The sequence below is a fragment of the Sorex fumeus genome, unplaced genomic scaffold, assembly GCF_029834395.1.
Source record: "Sorex fumeus unplaced genomic scaffold, SorFum_2.1 ptg000081l, whole genome shotgun sequence".
Taxonomy (NCBI): Eukaryota; Metazoa; Chordata; class Mammalia; order Eulipotyphla; family Soricidae; genus Sorex; species Sorex fumeus.
The window spans coordinates 14,556,384-14,579,080 of NW_026606138.1; the positions used below are offsets into that span (position 1 = coordinate 14,556,384).

Genomic DNA, 22,697 nt, shown 5'->3' on the forward strand with positions numbered 1-22,697 from the left:
TGTTGGCTGCGTGCAAGGGAGACGCCCTACCCGCTGTGCTATTGCTCCAGCCCATTATCCTTACTATCTGTTTTAATCTTACTGCTTCATGTTTTATAAAAAAAATATTTGTATGGGGACAGGGAGAGGTTTCCAAGAGTTGGGAGTGTATGCTTGGTGTGTATGAGGTTCAGACACTGCTTCTGGCACCAAATAATTCCTTGAGCACAGTATCACCAGTAGCAAGTCCACAGAGCTGAGGGAATACTGCCAGGAGTGGTCCAGTGGCCCCTGAACATTATTTGGGAGCCCCTGCAAATACACATTTGCAAATATAATAGTCACTAGTACTATTGATAAAAATTCAAAGTTTGGGGGGCTAGGGAGCGACTTCACTGCTTGAAGCACAGGTTTTGTATGTAGGAACCCCAGATTCAATCCCAGGCCTGCATGATACCCCGAGAACTGCTAGGAGTGACCGCCAAACATAAGCCAGACCGGCAGTGCTCAGGGGACCATATGAGGTACTAGGGATTGAGCCAGCATCAGATCAAAGGGGCCACATGCAAGGCATCATCATTTTCATTAACTTAAAATACTGGTTTTCTGAAAATACCAGTTTCCCAAAGTCAAGAAACATACCACATACACAAAAAAGGCAACTAATATTGGCTTACTACCTTCAAAGAAGTAACAATTGACCATTTCCTTCTAATGTATAATAATTGGTGAAAACAACTTTTAATATGTAGGAAAATTCACTTGGGTGACTTGTAAACCAGAACACTAAAACTGAGCAGAACAAAAATCATCAGTAATATTACGCTAGAAAGTAAACTTTTAAGATGAAATTAGGCATTTCAAATAATCAGTACAAACCATTTGAAATTTGTAATAATGCTTTTATTTTCTTACACTTAAAAATGTTTCCATTTTCAGAGCAAAGTTAAAATATTAAAAATAAAAGTAAAAGGGGCGTGCAATAGGATGGGAAGAGGCTGCGGTGGGTGCGAGGCGTCGCCGGGCTGGGTTGCAGCTCCATGGCTGCAACTCCATGGCAGCAGCGGCCGGCCCCAGGAGCCCGGCCCACCGGCGCTCATACTGGCGCTGCGTGCGACATCTGGCGCGGGGCGTAGCGGCGCGAGTATCGGGCCGTGCTGCGGGTGGGGTCAGCAAAGCTGGGGCCCCTAGCTGCTGCGGCTGGTGCAGCGGCACTGCGCTGGCGCTGCGCGGCGCAGCCCCTGCGCTCCTTGCCTGAGCGCCTAGTCCGCGCGCCTTGCCTGTGCGCCTCGCCCGCGCGCCGCCCGCCAGATGGAGCCCTTCGCCTTGCGCACTTCCTCAACCGCAGCCCGCGGGTGCTGGACAGCTGCCTGGTCACCTTCCCGGAGGGCGAGAGCATGGCCGGCTTCCAGGCCGTGCACAGGGCGGGCTGGACCTCAGGGAGAGCAGGTGATGGGGCAGGCCAGCAGGTGCGTGAGCTGCATCACGCAGCACGAGATGGACCACTCGCAGGGCTGTCTGTTTATCGACAAAATGGACGCAAAACGTTTACCAATGTCCACTGGATGGAGGTGAATGGCTGAAGCTGCCCTGCAGCATCCAAGATGCCCATTACTTCTCCATTTGAGAAGGGCCTGCATCAACTTGGCATCCACTTGGCCTTGACTGACAGAAACGCTGGATGACCAAAACAGGCCAAAGCGAATTGTTTGGATGGAAGATGTTAAAGGTCTGGCCTGAAAGAGTTGTGAGCAAACTGCTGCCTTCAACTGGAGAAGAAAGTATTACACTACAGAGATTTCTTGATAACTGGGTAGAGGTAAGTGGGACAAGTCAACCACTTTCAGGACTTCACAAGGGCTCCCCAAAGCCAAAATTAACAAGGTAGTCCCTGGTATCTGAAGACGGTTTAAAAATGCAGGCACAGTTTGTGTGGCCATATGCACCAAGTTCTGATCTTCACTAGGCCTTGTGTGTATCTTACTGCAGGGCTCTCCTGATCTTAGGCATCACTTTCCTTATGGAAATAAAACGCAGGGGAGATGGCCCACACTCCTGGAAGTGCTTTAAAAAAAAAATAAAAGAAAACCTGAGGATAAGATCAAACTACCACATACATTTTTTTTTCTAAAAAAATACCAAGTAATGGGGCTGGAGCAATAGCACAGTGGCCGACCCGGGTTCAATCCCCAGCATCCCATATGGTCCCCCAAGCACCGCCAGGATTAACTCCTGAGCATCACTGGGTGTGACCCAAAATAAATAAATAAATAAATACCAAGTAATAAAAAAAAACCCTAGAAAAGCAAACCTTTTATACATAAATTTTAAGCGCTAATTAAATAAATTTTATACACTAATTACTATTTTACATTTTATTAATAGTGGAAGACTGGGGCATACCAATTGGTGCTTAGGGTCTATTACCAACTCTGCTCAGGAGTGACCCTTGGACATAACAGGGAACTGTTTCGTGGTACCAGGTGTTGAACCATGGTATAACACGTGCAAGTGCAAGGTAAATACCTTAACTCCTGTACTATCTCTTCATCCCAACGTTATTATTTTAATTGAAAAATAAGATGAGAAAATCTGACACCTTTTCGATAGTTTTAATATGACCATTAGCTAACAAATCTGTAGCATATTTTAAAAATTTCCCTTATCGAATTCCACTTTTTTTTTTATGGAATCACCTTGAGATACAGTTACAAAGTTTTCATGATTGCATTTCAGTTATAAAATGATTAAACACCTATCCCTCCCACCAGTGAACATTTTCCACCAATGTCCTTCAACCTCCCCCATCCAACCCCCAAACCCTGCCTCTATGGCAGAAAATCAAATTCACTTCTTAATCGCATGCTACTGCTCCCACTTACCATCTTTTTCTTTTTTTTTTTAAATTGAGACAAGCAGAGTGATTTACAAAGTAACCACTTACCATCTTCATCCACAGTAAGGTCCACAACTTCTGCTGCATTCTGCCGCAAGGGCTGTATAACAGTAGATATTCTACTGCGATTTCGTGGCTCCTGTGGCCGACTTGTATGAGAACTAGAACCTTGGCTCCAATGTGATCTGGAGTGTCCAAGGGTTGAACGAGATCTTAAAAAAACATGAATATTAAGACAGTAAATATAAAAACAAAAAATGTCAGCTATCCTAGGAATCATAAACTTTTAAAACATGAAGTTGTGAAGTTCTAGTAATCAAAACTTCACCAAATAGTGGTTATTACTATTAAATGGATATTATAATAGTCATAGAATTAAAAGCTATGACCAGGTAATATGTGGCACTCAGTGTACATTTTCTATTTTGCTTATTTTGGGGGACTTTTGTTTTAGTTTTTGGATCACACTTGGCAGTGTGCCAAGCTTTACTTTTGGTTCTGTGCTGGATCACTCCTGGCAGGGGTCTGGAGAACATATGTGGTATCAAGGATCGAACCCAGGTGGGCCATGTGCAAGGAAAGTGCTTTATCTGCTATACTATGTCTCTGGTCCAATAAATATTTACTCAATAAAATTTTTATCAAACGTTCACAACCAACTGACCAAAATGATGAGAAATGGTATTAGACCAGTAACTAGTATGAAATCAAAGATTATGTTTTAAGAATGCTGCTTTTGCTGCAGAGATGCTTCTGGATCCCAAAATTATTTCCAGTTGTATCTCCCTATTTAAAATTTTAGAATCCCCAAAGCACACGGCTGCAAATACTGCACTGATGTATGAAGAGCAGCACACCACATTAGATGGTGTTAAGGTAGAAGGGAATGGATCTCGATACAGAAATAAATAAATATTAGCACACAAGGTTCAACATGCAACAACATGTTAGTAATCTCTTATACAAGGGCTTAATGGCACTGGGGTGAGATACAATGATCTTTACACATTTTCCTCTAAGAAAACTTTTTTGGATAATTTTAAATGCATTATTCATAATAAGCCATATGAAATAAATTATTTAGGACCTGCTTTTGGGGCAGGCTTAGGTGGTGGTGGTAAAATTCGAAATAATGGTGGTGGGAAGGTGTTATGGTGCTGAGACTGGTAATGGAATATTGAATGTAATAAATTTTTGTGAACAACTTTATAAAAATAAAAATTGGGGGGAAAGAAAAACATTTAACTTAAAAAATGAGAAAAAAGAATGCTGCCTTTTTATCAATGATTATTTTGAACATTTTCAAAGACTAATTTGAATATTTTCGGTGATTACTTTGAATATTCATTTGGATGATGTAATCAAAAATACATATTTTCTCTTACTATCTAAAATTACTCAGAAGTAATGCACTAAAAATATAACCCTAAATTAATAATGTCCAAGCTAACTTTCTAGTACTGTTCAAAAAGAAATTTCCTGAAATCAGGAATGATAATAAGAGCTGTAGTTAATCTGCTAGTTCTTTGGTCACAAAAAGTACCACTGTTTCAGCTATTTTCCATTTTTAAAGCCTGTAACTATAAAGAATTTTCAGTATCTAACACTTTAAGCATCTTTTAATCATGTGTATGCTACTGCACAATTCTAAACCCAAGGTTGTTTTTTATTTTAAAATAAAATACTTAAGGATTAACTGCAATGATACAGAAAGACTACACGGAGACTATATAACCCTAAGGCTCGAGGAGAAAAAGAAATTTTATGTTGTTTTGCGTTTGAGCCATAACCTGTAGTGTTTAAGCCCTGCAAAAGAAACGTTTTTAAAAGGAGGAGCTACCACACTGGTTTGCTCTCCTGCTTAAACTGAATGCAAAAGTGATCCACTGATCTTTCTGTCACCATGTATGCAGAGGATGAGCCTGATCCATTCATAGGCAGTAACAAAACAGGAGTCAGGTGAGTGCCACCAAGGAGAGGAAAACTTCAAAGGGCAAACCAGGCTGAAAATGGCCTCACCAATTGTATCACCTAAGACCTTAAGACACACACAAACACACAAAACTTGGTATTGCACTAAGATTTCTATAGATTAGGGCTGGAGTGATAGCACAACAGGTAGGGCGTTTGCCTCGCACACTGCTGACCCAGGTTCGGTTCCCAGCAACCCATATGGTCACCTGAGCACCGCCAGGAGTGATTCCTGAGTGCAGAACCAGGAGCAATCCCTGTGCATCACCAGGTGTGACCCCACCCCCACAAAAAAAAGGAATTCTATAGATTAAGGCATGACAACAAGTATCTTAAAAAGAATGGCTTTGACTGGCATGATGTCACATTTTTCTGGGGTTTGGGGTGGGGCATACACAGCAGTATTCAGAGTTTACTCCTGGCTCTGTGCCCAGAGATAACTCCTGGAAATGCTCAGGGAATCAGGGTCAGCCATATGCAAGGCAAGAAACTTCACCCCTGTACTGGGGCTGGAAAGATAGCACAGTGGGTAGAGCGCTTTCCTTGCATGTGGCCAACTGGGATTCAACCCCTATCATCCCATATGGTTTCCAAAGCACCACTGGGAGTGGTGCAGAGACAGGAATAACCCCTGAGCACTGATGGCTGTGAGCCCCATCAAACAAACAACAAGCAAAACAACAACAGCAAAAAATTTAAAGATAAAAAATTCTCTGGTCACATTCTAAATGGCCCCCCTCCTTCCCCTCATTATTGCTTTTTTCATTAAGAAGACTGTGGAGTTACACACCCATCTTTAAGTATCTTGTTATTTAAATAAACTTCTTGCTTAAAAAATATACTATTTCAACATTAATAGCCACAATCTTTTTTTTTTCAAAATATGTACTTTAATACGATCCCTAAATTTTTGTTGTATACACACCTAAATTTCAAAAAGAGTTCATGAACTCTCTGAATCATAAAGCTCTGAAACACTAAGCAATACCAAAGCAGTGACTCCTAACTCTCATTCAGAATGCTTTAAGAAATGGGACACAGGTGTCAGGATGGGTGGAATGGTGGCAGCTCTCAGAACTCTGGACTGCGGGCTGCGTTGGCCCAGAAACTCTCAATAATTTCTCAGGAATAAATATGTGTTAATTCTTTAAAAAGGCAGTTTTCAAGGCCAGCCTGGTGATTGGAATTGCTGTGTTGCCCAGGTTTCTACCATGAGCAAATTACTTGGGCGGTTGGGTGCCCACTCTGGGCCCAGAAGCTGCACCAAGACTAAACAACCTCCAGGGCCACTCCCAGAGCCCAAAGCTGCTGTGGCACACCAAGTTCCCATGGGTGCCTGCACTGGCCCTGAAGGTAGGCACCAAGGCTAAAACTGTCGTCAGAGCTCCCGCAACTCAGAGAACTTGCGGTACTCCAAGTACATCTCAGAAAGAGAGTGGCACACAGCATACTATGGAGTAAAGTTTCCTCAGTGCCAACTGGCTGGATAGAAGACCGAGGTATGTGGCCCCTAGTCAGGTTCTGCTGCACTGGTGGCTGCAGCCTGCCCAGGGCCCCTGAGCTGTGCACAGTAGCTGCCCTGGCCCAGTCCTATTGGTATCTGTATGGCAAGTCACACTGCACAAAAGCAGAGAGAGAAAAAGGAAAAAAAAGTGCCTGCCATAAAGGCAGACTGATGGGAAGAAGGGCATTGAAGGACAGTGGGAGGGAAACTGGGGACACTGGTGGTGGGAAATGTACACTGGTGGAGGGATAAATGTATCACTGTATGACTGAAACCCAATAATGAACAGCTTTGTATCACAGTGATTCAATAAAAACTTAAAACTAAATAAATAATACTGACTTCTCAGTCTCTGCCCCCGCGCCTGGGTGTTCCTTCCCGGAGTCCCTTGGAGGGGAGCGGGTTGAGCTTTCCTCCCCGCCCCGGCCAGGGCTACGGCAGCCGGAGACCTCCAGGACCAGCCACCACCATGCTGAGACCACTCTCCGCACACCTGAAGGTACTGGCAGAGGGACAAAGCCACGCGGGTTCCGGGGCCGAGACCTCCAAGCCTACTCGAATTGGAGTCGAGCATCTTCCACCCAGATCCTCCAAATTCCAGTAGGCGGGGGTAACACCCACCACCTGGCCCCCTGGCGCCGTGTAATCCCATCAGCGGCCAAGACTCAGAGACTTTAAAATCCAGAACCCGGACGAGAACAGTGCAGTCTCTGCCCCCGCGCCTGGGTGTTCCTTCCCGGAGTCCCTTGGAGGGGAGCGGGTTGAGCTTTCCTCCCCGCCCCGGCCAGGGTTACGGCAGCCGGAGACCTCCAGACCAGCCACCACCATGCTGAGACCACTCTCCGCACACCTGAAGGTACTGGCAGAGGGACAAAGCCACGCGGGTTCCGGGGCCGAGACCTCCAAGCCTACTCGAATTGGAGTCGAGCATCTTCCACCCAGATCCTCCAAATTCCAGTAGGCGGGGGTAACACCCACCACCTGGCCCCCTGGCGCCGTGTAATCCCATCAGCGGCCAAGACTCAGAGACTTTAAAATCCAGAACCCGGACGAGAACAGTGCAGTCTCTGCCCCCGCGCCTGGGTGTTCCTTCCCGGAGTCCCTTGGAGGGGAGCGGGTTGAGCTTTCCTCCCCGCCCCGGCCAGGGCTACGGCAGCCGGAGACCTCCAGGACCAGCCACCACCATGCTGAGACCACTCTCCGCACACCTGAAGGTACTGGCAGAGGGACAAAGCCACGCGGGTTCCGGGGCCGAGACCTCCAAGCCTACTCGAATTGGAGTCGAGCATCTTCCACCCAGATCCTCCAAATTCCAGTAGGCGGGGGTAACACCCACCACCTGGCCCCCTGGCGCCGTGTAATCCCATCAGCGGCCAAGACTCAGAGACTTTAAAATCCAGAACCCGGACGAGAACAGTGCAGTCTCTGCCCCCGCGCCTGGGTGTTCCTTCCCGGAGTCCCTTGGAGGGGAGCGGGTTGAGCTTTCCTCCCCGCCCCGGCCAGGGCTACGGCAGCCGGAGACCTCCAGGACCAGCCACCACCATGCTGAGACCACTCTCCGCACACCTGAAGGTACTGGCAGAGGGACAAAGCCACGCGGGTTCCGGGGCCGAGACCTCCAAGCCTACTCGAATTGGAGTCGAGCATCTTCCACCCAGATCCTCCAAATTCCAGTAGGCGGGGGTAACACCCACCACCTGGCCCCCTGGCGCCGTGTAATCCCATCAGCGGCCAAGACTCAGAGACTATAAAATCCAGAACCCGGAACCGACATCTTAACAGAACTTTTTTTTATGATATCTTATTGTCTTATTCCTACTTTGGACAAACTTGCAGGCTATTGAATGTAGCCTGCCCACAGGGCAGAGTCTGGCAAACTCCCCGTGGCGTACCAAATATGCCAAATACCAGTAACAATGATGGGTCTCATTCTCCTAAATAGCCTTGAATATAATCTCAGGGCAAGGATGAAAGAGACGTTACTGGGGCCTGCTCGAGGCAATCGACGAATAACAGGATGATGAAATGAAATGAAATGAAATGACTTCTCAGGAGGTGGAGATGTGACTTATTATGTAGAGGAGCTGCCTTCCAAGTGTGAGGCTATTTTAATCCCAGCATCAAACCTCATGCTAAAAAGTAGACTCCAGTGGCTCTAATATTTGGTATCCTGGGCACCAAAACAAAATGTGTAATCTCTATCACATGAAGTGTACGAGAGCCAAAACTACCAAAACTATGAGTATTAACTCAAAGCAGCATTGTTCACAATTAACAAGCTGTGTAACAACCCTTGTGCCTAAGAAATGAGTTTATAGTGAAAGCGTGGTGTCCATGTGAGTATATAAAATGAAATACTACTCAGCTATGAGATACGGGAAAAAAATCATCGGTTTTCAACCTAAAATGAACTGGAAGGAATCATTCTGAGTGAAAAGAAAGAAAAAGACAAAATACTGGATAATCTTGTAGGTTCCTTTCCTCAGAAGTCAAGACTGAAAGCAGAGGACCAAAAACAAGATGGCCAAAATCAGTAGAAACATTCACAAATCACAAAATCACAAATCATCCTGTTATTCGTCGATTGCCTCGAGCAGGCCCCAGTAACGGTCTCCTTCATCCTGGCCCTGAGGTTATATTCAAGGCTCCTTAGGAGAATGAGACCCATCATTGTTACTGGTATTTGGCATATTGGGTACGCCCCGGGGAGTTTGCCAGACTCTGCCATGTGGACAGGCTACATTCGGTATTATTTAAAAAAAAAAAAAAAGTAAAAATGATTCAACGGCAAAAACAACCTTCAGAGCAAGTGATTTCAGGAAAACTGAACAGCTGTAAACAAAAGGGAACAAGACGGAGACCTCCAATCCGATGTGAAAATCTATCCAACATGGACCTAAAGGTAAGACAAACAATTATAACCACTGAGCAGAAAACCCAGGGGAACATCGTCCTGACATCGTGTTAGCGGCCAAGGTTTCTGGGTCTTGCGCGATACCACACACGAGCCATACGGCCACAACTTACTTAACACTAAAAACATTTTGTGCTCTTCTGTAGAAATTTTGAAAGAGTTTTAATGTATATGTATACTTAAAATATAATTTCTTCCATAATTCAAAAAAAAAAAAAAACATTTTGTGCTGGGCTGGAGTCCTAGTACAGCAGGTAAGGGGCTGGCCTTGCACACAGCTGCCCAGGTTCTATCCCCAGCAACCCAAGGGTCTCCCGGGCCTGCCAGGAGTGATCCCTGAGCACAAAGCCAGGAGTAACCCCTGAGCACTGCAGGGTATGGTCCAAAAACCAACCTCCTCCCAAAGGAAAACACCCTTTCTAACCGCCAGAGACACTGTCGAATAAGATGCCCCAGATCAGGAAACTCAATTTACAAACCACCTATGTGGCGAAGGACTTCTATTCAGAATAAAGAATATTCTTGCTGGGGCTGGAGCGATAGCACAGCGGGTAGGGCGTTTGCCTTGCACGCAGCCAACATGACCAACCCGGGTTCGATTCCCAGCATCCCATATGGTCCCCCAAGCACCACCAGGAGTAATTCCTCAGTGCATGAGCCAGGAGTAACCCCTGAGCATCGCCGGGTGTGGCCCAAAAAGAAAAAAAAAAAAACATTAAGTAGAAACATTAAGGAAAGGAAAAACAGGGAAGGGAAGCTGAGGTACAGAGAATCCTTAAGTAGGATGACCCCAAGAGGTGAAAAGCTTTAAAATCTTAATTAGGAGGATGGGTGAGCACTTGGGTTTAAGGCATGCCAGGCGATAAAAACAAAGGGGCTGGGAAAGATCAAGGTGTTTGGGAGGATTATCTCTATATATCCTAAGCCTTTTCTCCTTTCATACAGGAAATTTCTTTTCTTTTTTTTGGGTTTGGTTTTCAGGTCACACCCAAAAGTACTCAGGGCTTGCTCCTGAATTTGAGCTCAGGGATCACTCCTGACAGGCTAAGGGGACCACATGGGACACTGATGATGGAACCCAGGTTAGGTGTATGCGAGGCAAGTGTCCAACTCATTATACTATCTCTCCCCAGCCCCAGAAATTTTCTTAAGGCCATTATTCTCTCTCTAATCTCAACCAACTATTTTCCTCCTGTCCCTATATGGCTCTATCAATCTCATTCCTAGGTGGAATGAGAAACAAAGCAAGGTATCACACAGTCCCCAGTGGAAACAAACCCTGAGATAAAAATCGTATTACCTCAATAAAAATAACAAATAAAATAACAAAACAAACAAAACTCAATAAAAATAAAAAAACAAACAAAATAATTGATTGTATTGACATAGAAGAAATTTTAAGTAGAATAAAATTAAGTGTATAGATGCCGCAAACAAGAGCATGAGTCCAGGAGAGCACCAAGACCAATACATGAGGACCACTATCAGATGTGTGTGATTCTGAGTCATTACAATAGCAGCAGCAACCAAGAAAGTAGGGTGGACTCAGGAGAGCTTGGCAAGTTGAGTGCACACATCGTATGCAGAAGGCCCAATCACTAGTTCTCTAGGACTACAGGAAACACCTGAGTAATTCTACATATATGGTCCAAAAAAACACAAAGGGATATAAAAAAAAAGGCAAGAGCTAAAAGTAAACATAAAACAACACACTGAAAAATGACTGGTCCCTAGGATTCTGGCTGAGTTGGTGTGGGCGTCTCTAAACAATATGACTTTAGCAGTCTTTCCTTGTGAGCATACTGCAGCATGGTTTGAGAAATAACCAATACATGTAACATGCATACATACATATACTCAAAGTAGGTCTCAAAAAAGAAAAAAAGTGTAAACATTCACTGCACAATTTCCCTTTCAAATTCCAAATATGCGGCCAGGAATCTTACCGAAAGCTCTCTCCAACTGTTACAATCTCCACTTCACTGTCAGTTGAGGTAACATTAATTTCTTCATTAGCAGTGACTTGAGGTGTGGAGGAAGCTTCTATCACCACAACGTCTTCATCAATACTTCCTGGAAACAAAAAGATAAGAAGAATGTAAAAGGCACCCGCCCCTTAGCTAATCAATGATTTTTTTTTTTGGCTTTATTTTTTTGCAGGGGGAGGGCTCTCACTCAACAATGCTCAGAAGTTACTCCTGGCTCTGCACTCAGGAATTATTTCTGGTGGTTCTCAGGGCACCATATGGGATGCCAGGGATTGAACCTGGGTCGGCCACATGTAAGGTAAATGCCCTACCTGCTGTACTATCACACCAGCCCCATGATTTTGATTTTTAAGATGAAGTTCATTTCAAAAGTAAAAGATCTGTCAAAAAGTTGGTTTTTTGGAGGGGGGAGGGCAAAAGGATAAACTTAGGCCTCACCCAGAGGTGATCAGGAATCACTTCTGGCAGTACCCAGTGGGACTGTCAGTGATGCCAGGAATTAAACTGGGGTTAGTTTTGTGCAAATAATATCCCCTGGACTATCTCTTCACCCATAAAACTCGAGTATTACAAAAACACACAGTAGAACAAGCACATATAATAAAAACAGTATTTACTATTGAGTTGCAGTCCTGTTTACTACTTTTTGCTTGTTTGGGGGCGACATCCAATGGTGTTCAGGGTTTATTCGATTTATTCGCTATTCTGTTAATAGGGATCACTCTAGATAGGGCTCAAGGGACCATAGAGAGTTCCAGAGATGGAATCTATGTTGGCCGTATGCAAAGTAAGTACCCTACACCCTATCACTCCAGACCCTGACATGGAAACTTTTAAACATATTTACCCTCATGCAAAGGGTTCAAGAACTACTATATATTCAGAATGCAAAATATTTATAGATATTTTCTCTGGTCAGTAGCATGTTTTCTCCATTATTAAAGATGTCTTTTGAACTTCATGTTGAAAACAGGCAAAGGAACAAACATGATAACCTCTCAGCACCTGTAATAAAAACCATAATGCCCAAGGAGGGAGGGGAAGAAAGAGAAACTTTGTCATAGAGGCAGGCTGGCGGGGAGGCTACTGGAGGGAAACTGGGGACAATGGTGGTGGGAAATGTACACTGGTGGAGGGATGGATATTGGAACACTGTATGACTGAACCCAACCATGATCAGCTTTGTAACTCTGTATCTCATGTTTATTCAGTAATATGTAAATATATGTGTTTTGAAACCTGAAAGATTTTAATTGGATAAAGTACAATTCAGCAATTTCCTTTCCACATCATTCTTTTGGTAATATAGTTAAGAGATCTCGGCATAATCAGAAGTCATTGAGATTTTGTTTCTTCCAGTTCTATTGTTTAGATCTTATATTTAAGTTTCTGATTCATTTTCTTAATTTTGTGTCCCACCTACGTGAGGTAGCACTGTAGCACTGTCCTCCTACTGTTCATCTGTTTGCTTGAGTGGGCACCAGTAATGTCTCCATTGTGAGGCTTGTTACTGTTTTTGGCATATCGAATACACCACAGGGAGGTTGCCAGGCTCTCCATAGGGGCAGGATACTCTTGGTAGCTTGCCAAGCTCTCCGAGAGGGAGGGAGGAACTGAACCCAGGTCAGCCGCATGCAAAGCAAATGTCCTACCCGCTGTGCTATCACTCCAGTCCCTACATGAGGTAAACACTTTAAATTATTCATTTTGCATATGGATCTGTACCATCTGTTTTTGAGTTTTTTTGCTGTTTGAAGGCTAAACCTGGCTGTGCTCAGGGAACCACATGGGATGCTATGGTTTAAACCCAGATTAGTCATGTGCAAGGAAAGTGCTTTACCTCTATACTATCTCTCTGCCCCAAGATCTATATATCTTTTGAAAAGACTAGACTAACTTTAGGTAAGAGTCCGGTTTTCCCTTATTATTTTCAAGATTATATTCACTGTCACTGTCCTCGCGTTGTTCACCGATTTGTTCAAACAGGCCCAGTAACATTGTGAGACTTCTTGTTAATGTATTTGGCATATTGAATACGTCATGGGGAACTTGCCAGGCTTTGCCGTGCGGGCAAGATACTCTTGGTAGCTTTCTGGGCTCTCTGAAAGAAGCAGAGGAATTGAACTCGGCTGGGCCGTCTTGGCCACGTGCAAGGCAAATGCCCTACCCGCTATGCTATCTCCAGCCCACGATTATATTAAGGAAGGAAATTCCTGAAATTTTGGGGGTTGGAGGGTCACACCTGGCAGTACCAGAGATTACTCTTGGCACTGCACTCAGGAATTACTCCTGACACTTCTTAGGGGACCGTATGTGATGCCAAGGATCAAATCTGGTTGAATGCATGCAAGACAAGAGCCTAACCTGCTGTCCTATCTCTTCTGCACTCCAAAATACTTGAAATTTTAAGCAACTTATTAATTTAGCTCTGTCCTCCCATTGTTCATCAATTTGCTCAAGCAGGTACCAGTAACGTCTCCATTGTGAGACTTGTTACTTGTTACTGTTTTTGGCATATCGAATACGCCACGGGGAGCTTGCCAGGCTCTGCTATGAACTTATTAATGAAGTCCTAAAAATCCTTTAATACCTGTAATTCCTTTTTAATAATAAATCTGCCATTTATAATGCAAATGTGTTATATTTTCTCTTCGACATCAAATACTATTAAAATTGGACTTCAACACTTCTCTTTGAAGCTCATTAAATGAGTTCTTTTGAACAGGAGAGATAATACAGAATTTAAAGTTGTTTGATCCTCATTTGATCCCAAGCATTCCATGGTCCCCTGAGCATTGCCAACATGTGGCCCTTGAGAGCCCCAAGCAATACCAGTGTGATCATGGAGGCCCACAAACATCATAAAAAAATCACTTAAATAAGCTCATTTTTTATATCATACTTTCTACTAGTATGCAGGTATACTGTTAATAGTATCTATTCATTTATATTAGTGTTTTTTTGTCTTAGGCAAATCCCAGCTCAGTGCTCAGGGGTCACTCTTCTTTTTTTTTTTTAATTTTTATTAGTGAAACACCATGAGGTACAGTTGTAGACTTACAAATTTTTGTGCTTGGGTTTCAGTTATACAATGATCAAGTACCCATCCCTCCACCAGTGCCCATTCTCAAATAGAGAAGGGAGCACCAAATAAAGGGTGTTGGGAAGATCTGCTCAGGAATCACTCTTCTGGTACATAGGTGACCATGTAGTGTTGGGCATCAAACTTGGGAGTCCTACAAGCAAAACATGTGCCCCAGCTTGTTGGGCTTTCTTGCTGAAGTCTCAAATGAGTTTCTGCTTATCACAAGAACAAATGGTTCGTTGTGGAATATATGCAATCTAGATCCTTTCACCCAAGGTGCCACTCCTTGGCAACTAGGAATTTCTAATACATCTTTACAATATCAGCATTAAATTAAAAGTTGGTCAGCAGCTGGTGGTGGCACAATTTCATGACGAAGATATGTATGATGTATCAGAGAAGAACAAAGCGGCACAATTTCATGACGAAGATATGTATGATATATCAGAGAAGAACAAAGCAGGCAATGCTAAACTGCCTGCTTTGGCAATGAAAGCAGTGGCAAGGAAAGATGATCTGATCTGGAGAAAGTTACCTTTTGAGAATGTACAATACTACATGCTGAAAAAGTACACACATGAACATAGGTTTATCCATATGTGTAATAATAATTAAGGTCATTTCAAGAGTTGAGGAGGTTAATCTACACTCATCTATGACAGGGCTTCCTCTGGCTCAGATATCGAACCCAGATAAGTTCTTTACAAGGCAGTATTTTCCTGCTCTAGTATCTCTATGCCTACCACCCCCCCCACCAAGCCATAGGCAAAATTTTAAAGTCTTTTATGAGTCCCGAAGATTATACATTTAGATTGAGGGGAAGGTTTTGCTTTATTCTGGTTCTAACCTGGTGGTATTCAGGGGCTCCTCTGATGTCATTCATGATAATGCTGAGGGGACCAGGAGATGCCAGGGATAGAATCTGGGCCTCCTGCACACAAAGCACACGCTCTGGATAATTGACATAATTCTCTGGCCCAGCAAAGAGGGATTTTTGGTTTGATTGCTTTGGGGCCACACCTGGCAGTGCTCAGGCTATGAGCACTTACTCCTGGCTATGTACTTATGTACTTAGAATTACTCACAGTGGTGATCAGAGGACCATATGGGATGCAAAGGATAGAACCCAGGGAAAGATACATTTTTAACAGGATCAATTTAACGTACTGGCAGAAATAAAATTAAAAGAAACACTGGAATTGGTATTTAAAATAATATTCTAGGAACTGGAGTGATAGGACAGCAGATACGGAGTCTGCTTTTGCATACGGCCGATCTGAGTTTGACCCCTGATATGCCATGTGGTCCCCCAAGCATTGCCAGGAATGATTCCTGAGTGCAGAGTCAGGAGTAAGCCCTGAGCATCAACAGGTGTGGTCCCCAAAGCCAATGATTAATAATACTAACAACAGTAATAATGATGATGATAATATTCTAGGGTTGGAGAGATACTATAGTGGAAAAGGAGCATGCCCTGTAGGGGGTGGACTGGGTTCAATCCCTAGCACTACAGAAGGTATCCTGAGCCCAGCCAGGAATGGCCAATGGTCAAGAGGAAGCCCTGAGCACCACTAGGTGTGGCCCCCAAACAACAACCAACTGAATTCAGTCTTGCTTGAGTTCCGTGTAAAGTCACTGAATCTAGTTGTTCTAAGAGAAGCAACCTGCTGTGAAACTAATGAGCCTGTAAAATACTGGGAAACATGGTGGGATTACACTGTGCACCCAGGCCTCCCAGGTACACAGTTTCCACTTTATACCCACTGGGATGGGAAGCAAGTTACAGAACTAGAATCTTGGGCCAGAGCCAGCAACTGGCATTGATTCTGTTACTGCTGGTGCTCCAGCTGAGACAACCACCCAAACCCAAGTCCTGCCCACCACTGGCAAAGCAATCTGCAGCTGACTGATACTTCCTTAGCCAAATCAACACTCAGTCCTGCTTAGTCAAGTGAGGTCACATCTTCTAATGACCCAAACTATCTGCAAGGTAGTGAGGGAGGCTCCAACTGCCTATTATGCACAGTTGTAAGGTTACCTGACCTCATCCACACCGTGGAAACAGGACAGTCCTCAACTGCCACCAACGCTCTTGGATAGAAGTCGTCGGGACCTTAGACTCCCTCTCCAGCCCCAGAAAATCAATCTATCTCTGTCCTCTCTCTACCTTCCCCTCTCCCTCTCCACTGGTCTGTCTCTGTCTCTCTCCTATCTCTCCCTCTCCACTGGGTTTGATAATAGACACCCCACGGTCCTTTGAACTTGCAGAATTCTCAATGCTTATGGAGAGAAAGAGAGAGAGAGAGAGAGAGAGAGAGAGAGAGAGAGAGAGAGAGAGAGAGAGAAGAAAAAGAAGAAAAGTGTCTGCTAGAGGATGTGGAGGGAAGGTGATAGGAGGGAACCTGGGGACCCTGGTGCTGAGAAATATACACTGGTGGAGGGATGGGTATTAACATCTCTGTATGACTGAAACCTAATTATGAACAGCTTTGTAAAGAACTATCTCACAATGACTCAATAACAAAATTTAAAAAAAGAAAAAATTTTAAAAAATGCTTATGGGGCTGGAGAGTGTCGAAGGGGCTCAGTGGTACTGTGAACACCCAAGGCACAGGAACAAAGCCTGGGCTGCCCATCCAGGACAGGGGCAACCCCAAGGACAGAGCAGGAAGAAGCCCTCAGGCATCACCACGGATGGCTGAAAAACAAAACCAAAGAAATTTATGATCCCCATGGAGAAAATTTGGCTGTTATTTTTAAAACAACAAATAAACACTTATCAATAACTCTACAATTCCCCGCTGAATTCTATCACAAATACACAATGGCAAGAAATATTAAATGACAGACACAGAAAGCTATTCATAGGGGAAAAAAAAGAAGCCTTGCAGTACTATTTGTAACAGCAGAAAGTATGCAAAATGTTCATTAATAGGAGTCTAGTTATAGAAATTATGGTGTAAAAAATACAAGGGAGTACTAAAAAGTTATTTTTTAAAAGGAAAAATAACAGACTAACAAAAAATGCACTATTATATCCTGCATATCACACATTTTTATTCCTCTATTTTATCTTTGTGGCTTCAACAACTGCATACATCATTCAGAGAAGAAAGCAAAAATTTGCTTCTTATCTTCCAAGATAAAACAACTGGAATCAAAACAAGAACTTTTACAGATTGTTTACCTGGTTCAATCCCCAGCCCCACATATGTTCCCCAGAGTCCCAACAGGAGTGATCCCTAAGCAGAATCAGGAGTAAGCCTTGAGAACCACTGTGTGGCCCCAAACAAATACCACTCCTGCCAAAAAAAAAAAAGATTCTGAAAGTACAAGGGTTTAAGGCACTTGCCTTGCATGCGGCCCATTCAGTTGGATCCCAATACCACATATGGCACCCCAAGAATTGCCAGGAGTGACCTTTAAGAACAGATGTCGGAATAGCCCTCTTAGTACCATGGTATGTGGTGGTCCCCTTCCAAAGGTTATTTATGAATCAAAGAAAGAAAAAGAACAGAGGTAGAAAACCAAACCTAAGTGAATATATCTTGTTTAAAAGTTCTGACTTTGGGGGGGCGATAGCACAGCTGTCAGGTCGTTTGCCTTGCTACAACGGCCGACCCAAGTTCGATTCCCAGCATCCCATATGGTCCCCCAAGCACCGCCAGAAGTAATTCCTGAGTGCAGAGCCAAGAGTAACCCCTGAGCATTGCTGGGTGTGACCCAAAAAAGGCAAAATAAATAAACAAATAAAATAAAAAATAAACGTTCTTACTTTGAAACTAGGTAAATGATTTCTGTAACAAAAAAGCAAAATAAAATTATAAAAATTCTCAGGCATAAACCCATAGAAAACTATCCAGTGGCAAAAAGCAAACACACATACACACAAAATCTCATTAACATTACTGTTAGTAATATATCTACATATTGAAACCAATCCTTTCCCTACCTCACTGTACATCGCCAATTATTTTAATATATAGTATGGCATATAAAACAAGAAAGTAATAGCCAATATTATCAAGATTTCCAATGTTACTAAGAGCAAAGATACAAATACAAATATAAAAGTGTATGTACAATTCTGGGTTGGAGTGATAGTACAGCGGGTAAGGCGGGTAAGGCGTTTGCCTTGCACACAGCTGACCCCCGGTAAGCTACCGAGAGTATCTCGCCCACACAGCAAAGCCTGGCAGGTTCCCTGTGGTGTATTTATTATGCCAAAAACAGTAACAAGTCTCACAATTTGTTGTGAAATGTTACTGGTGTCCACTCAAGCAAATCGATGAACAACGGGAGGGCAGTGCAACAGACAGTGCTATATACAACTCCAATGAAAAATTTACATATATTAATGACATCTAAAATCTTTACATCTCTTTTTTCTTTACTTTTCTTTTTTTTTTTGGATCACATGCAGTGATGCTCAAGGGTTACTCCTGCTCTGCGTTCAGAAATCACTACTGGAGGTGCTCAGGGGAATACATAGGATGCTGGGGATTGAACCTAGGCCCGCCAGGTGCAAGGCAAGTGTCTTACCAGCTCTACCATATCTCCGGCCCCCTATCTTTACATTTCTAATCTTATCCTAAAAGGGGGGGGACCCAAAAGCGAGGGGCTGCAGAGTAGTACAGTGCATAAGGTGCTCATCTGATGTGCAGTGGCCCCAGTTCAATAGTACCCTGTTTACAGTTCTCAAGGTCCCAACCATAGTGATCCCTGGAGGAGAGCCAGGCTAAGCCCTGAGGACTGGTGGATATGGCCCAAAAATATGAAAAAGAATATAAGCCCAAAGCAATGTTAGGCCAGTAGAACAAAGAATACCTTAATTCCACATCAATAGCCCCCATCACTTCTTAACATAAAGAAACAAAGGACTTAAAGAAATCACTGTTTCAATATGTGTGGCAGGTACCTAATATAAAGCAAGAACACTAACCATCTAGTTATATCAGATAAGGAAATTATCAAAGATTACCTGAGTGGTATCAAGAGGATACAACTCCAACTTGTGTTTCCACTGAAGATAAAAATTTGTAAATATCAAATATAATCAGAATAAAATGAGATTAAAACATATCAACTACAGCGGGACTTATGACTGAAAACTCCAGGTTCAACAGAATTGGGAAAGGGTGACCTCCCCCATCACCCCCTTTTCTGGCAGCTTGGCAGTCATACCCACAAGCCGCCTCTGGTGCCATACAATCTTATCAACCATGATCCAGAGACTCAACAATAAATCTCTCCAAAGAGAGCACAGAACAATACACCATAAACATGCCTTCAGACCCTTTAATTTGGGGCAACCCGGAGGGGGGTAGGTGAGTTTCCCTCCCTGCCCCAAGGAGCCAGCCCCAACAGCTGAAAACCTCCAAAATTCAACTGCTGCGAGTCAACCACTTAGTTGGCAAAGGGAATTTTTCCTTTTAGAACTCTAGCTAAATAAATTCAAGCAAAGTGATGAAATTACAAAGTCACCACAGAAAGTCACCATTTTGTAACCCCTAACAAATAATGGATAAAACCATCACAAGCTGCTAAAAATGTAACAAATATTGACACAGCACTCTGTAATGGAAAGATCTGAATAACACCATTTGAAGTCCCTCTAATCAGATTTAACACAAACTAGTTGGGAAAGCACACAGCTCCACTAGGAAAATGCTGGTGAAAACCTGAATCAAATCAAGTGCTGCAGTGTTAACAAATAAGAAATATATCCACTTAACAATTTAGATGACCAAAATCTATTTCTCACACACGTTCAGACTTCCTTCATTCACAGCTCCTGGTTTATAGCTCCTCCCAACAGCTCAGGAATTTCCCAGAGGCTGAGAATGTTCAAGATTTCTCTGGTTATACTAATGAAATAAATTGTGGAAAACACCTGAGGACAAAGTCTGATTGCTAGGGTAACTCACAAGAATAGAAGGTTCAACTTTTAATCCCTCTCCACATCACAGATAGGGAAAAGGGTCTGGAGGCTGAATTCAAATGTCAGTGGTCAGTGAGTGTAGTTAATAAGTTCATCAGTCACACCAACATAATTAAGCTTCCAGGATAAAAATTCAAGAGGTCGGGCTTCAAAGAATTTCTGGGTTGGTAAACAACTGGAAATCTGGAGATAAAGGCAGGCTTCACTTCCCCTACAATCCTTGCCTCTCATTGGCTGATGATGTCCTTTTAGAGCTTTCCTAAGATATTGGTGATACAGTGAGCAAGCAGGTTTCCTGAATTTTGTGTGGCATGGTGTCCTAACAAAGTTGTGAAGCCGAGAAAAGTGTCATGAGATCTTCTGATTTGTAGCCAGGTTAGTCAGAAGCACAAAAAGTTTGTGTTTGTTATGGCACCTGAAGTATGAGGATGGGGTCATGGTCCAATTGGTCACTAAAACTGCCTGGAGTTTGCAACTGGAATCTGAAGTGGGAGGGAAGTCTAGGGATCTTGAGTCCTTATTCTGAGGATCTGAAGCTATCTCTGAGAAATACTGTCAGAGCTCATTTGAATTCTCAAATACCATGATGACACCCAAAGAACTGTTTGTTGGTTGGGGGTAGGGGTGCCTACCCACACCCACTCTAGAAACTGATCTCAGTGCACACTAAGAACACAACCTGGTCACAGCTCTACCAAGTCATAGGAAACAATGCTACATATAGAACAAATGGTATGCTATCTAGAGAATGTTTTTAAATCCTCGGGCAGGGGAGAAATGATTCGCTAAAACTTTTTTTTTCTCCTCAGTAGGAAAATAGGATTAACACTCAGGTTCTCTGAACATAAACCTAATTAAAAGGTTAATAATAAAGGAGACAGAGAGCTAGTTACAGGGTCTGAGGTGTTTGCTTTGCATTGCAACTGACTCTGGTTTGACCTCTGGCCCTGTACATGGTCCCTTATGTATTAAAAGAGTGATTCCTGGCACAGAGTGAAGAGTAAGCCCTGGGCACCACCAGGTCTGGCTCCCAAAATAAATAACAATAAATGGTTAGTGAGAAGGTCCTCATTTCCACAATTGTAGCACTACAAAATAATTCAATGGCAGTTAAGACACAGTCATTAAACACATTACAGAAACATTACTAGAATTCGCCTCTACTCTGAAATTTAGCTTTCGTTTGTGGCTCTAAAATATCTGAGTTCTTTAGCACATAACTAGGATCAAAACAAAATTCATAAATTTTTACTAATTAGCACCAGGAGTAATTCAACCTCTTGGTTGAATGAAATATCATTTTGGTTTTCTAGACTTGAAAAGAGAACTCCAATGAATTTTTAAAAATTACTCCTGACTCTGAACTCAAGAATTAGTCCTGGGACTGGGGTGATAGCACAGCGGGTAGGGTGTTTGCCTTGCACGCAGCCGACCAGAGTCCAATTCCCAGCATCCCATATGGTCCCCGGAGCACCACCAGGAGTAATTCCTGAGTGCATAAGCGAGACCCAAAAAGAAAAAAAAAAAAAGAATTAGTCCTGGAAGTACTCAGGCAATTAATTGTATGGAATGCCAAGATAAATAATTTAAAAGACAACAATGAAGCAAGAGGTAAATAAGGATGAAAACTAATTACAATACATAAATGTTATACAATGTAAAATACTGACTTAAATAGAACTCTTAGGTCTTGGTAAAAAGTTATACAACTGCTGCGCCTTAGCGGTTTTAGCATGTAAACCAGTCTTTTCATTGGCCCACTATAGCAATGGCTAGTATGTAACAATAAATAGTAAATGAAAAAGTTGCAACATCTCTACAGAAATTATTCTTTTACACTGGCTTACTATAGCAATAGCCAGCATCAATGAATAGTAGATGAAAAGGTTGTCAAAAATAGCCTTTCACCCATACCATTTAATTAGTTTAGTAGATATATCTAAATTTTAAGATATTCCAAATATCTCCTTAACTCCTAACACTGAATTTACACTGAACTTAAGTCAAAATCAGTACTAAAAATCTGTCTAGAAAACCTTATTTCTTAAGAATCTAACGAAGTCAATTTTTTGAGAGCTAAAATTTCTTGACAATAGAGCTACATCCCATCAATATTTAACTGTTCTGAATATAAATCATTCTAAAATCGTTTCCCAATGTTTAATCTGTAATGTGAGCGGAATGATGATAAAAGAACCTATCTCAAATGTGTTAGGGGGTAGAGAGGCTGGAGAAAGAGTATAGTGAGTAAGGCACTTTGTTTCAACCCTCACGCTTCATACTATCCTTGAACACAGCTGTGTAACCCAAAAACCAGAAGGGGAAAAAAAAAGAAAAAGAAAAAAGATTAAAGTACATATAAAACTTCAAAGATTACCAGCCCAAAGTAAACACAAATACTGTATATTTTAATTAACAT

At 42.8% G+C, this 22,697-nt stretch overlaps 1 protein-coding gene across 6 annotated transcripts in view; it reads right to left on the reverse strand.

The window, feature by feature from the left end:
- Positions 1-22,697, reverse strand: part of RNF111 (ring finger protein 111) — a 58,871-nt gene that overhangs the window by 31,007 nt on the left and 5,167 nt on the right. For all 6 annotated transcript variants that reach the window (XM_056130747.1, XM_056130743.1, XM_056130746.1 and 3 more), the window contains exons 2-3: positions 11,211-11,337; positions 2,924-3,087 (exon numbers count right to left, since the gene is read on the reverse strand). In XM_056130747.1, coding sequence (XP_055986722.1) covers positions 2,924-3,087; positions 11,211-11,337 — 291 coding nt within the window. The remainder of the gene's footprint in view (positions 1-2,923; positions 3,088-11,210; positions 11,338-22,697) is intronic.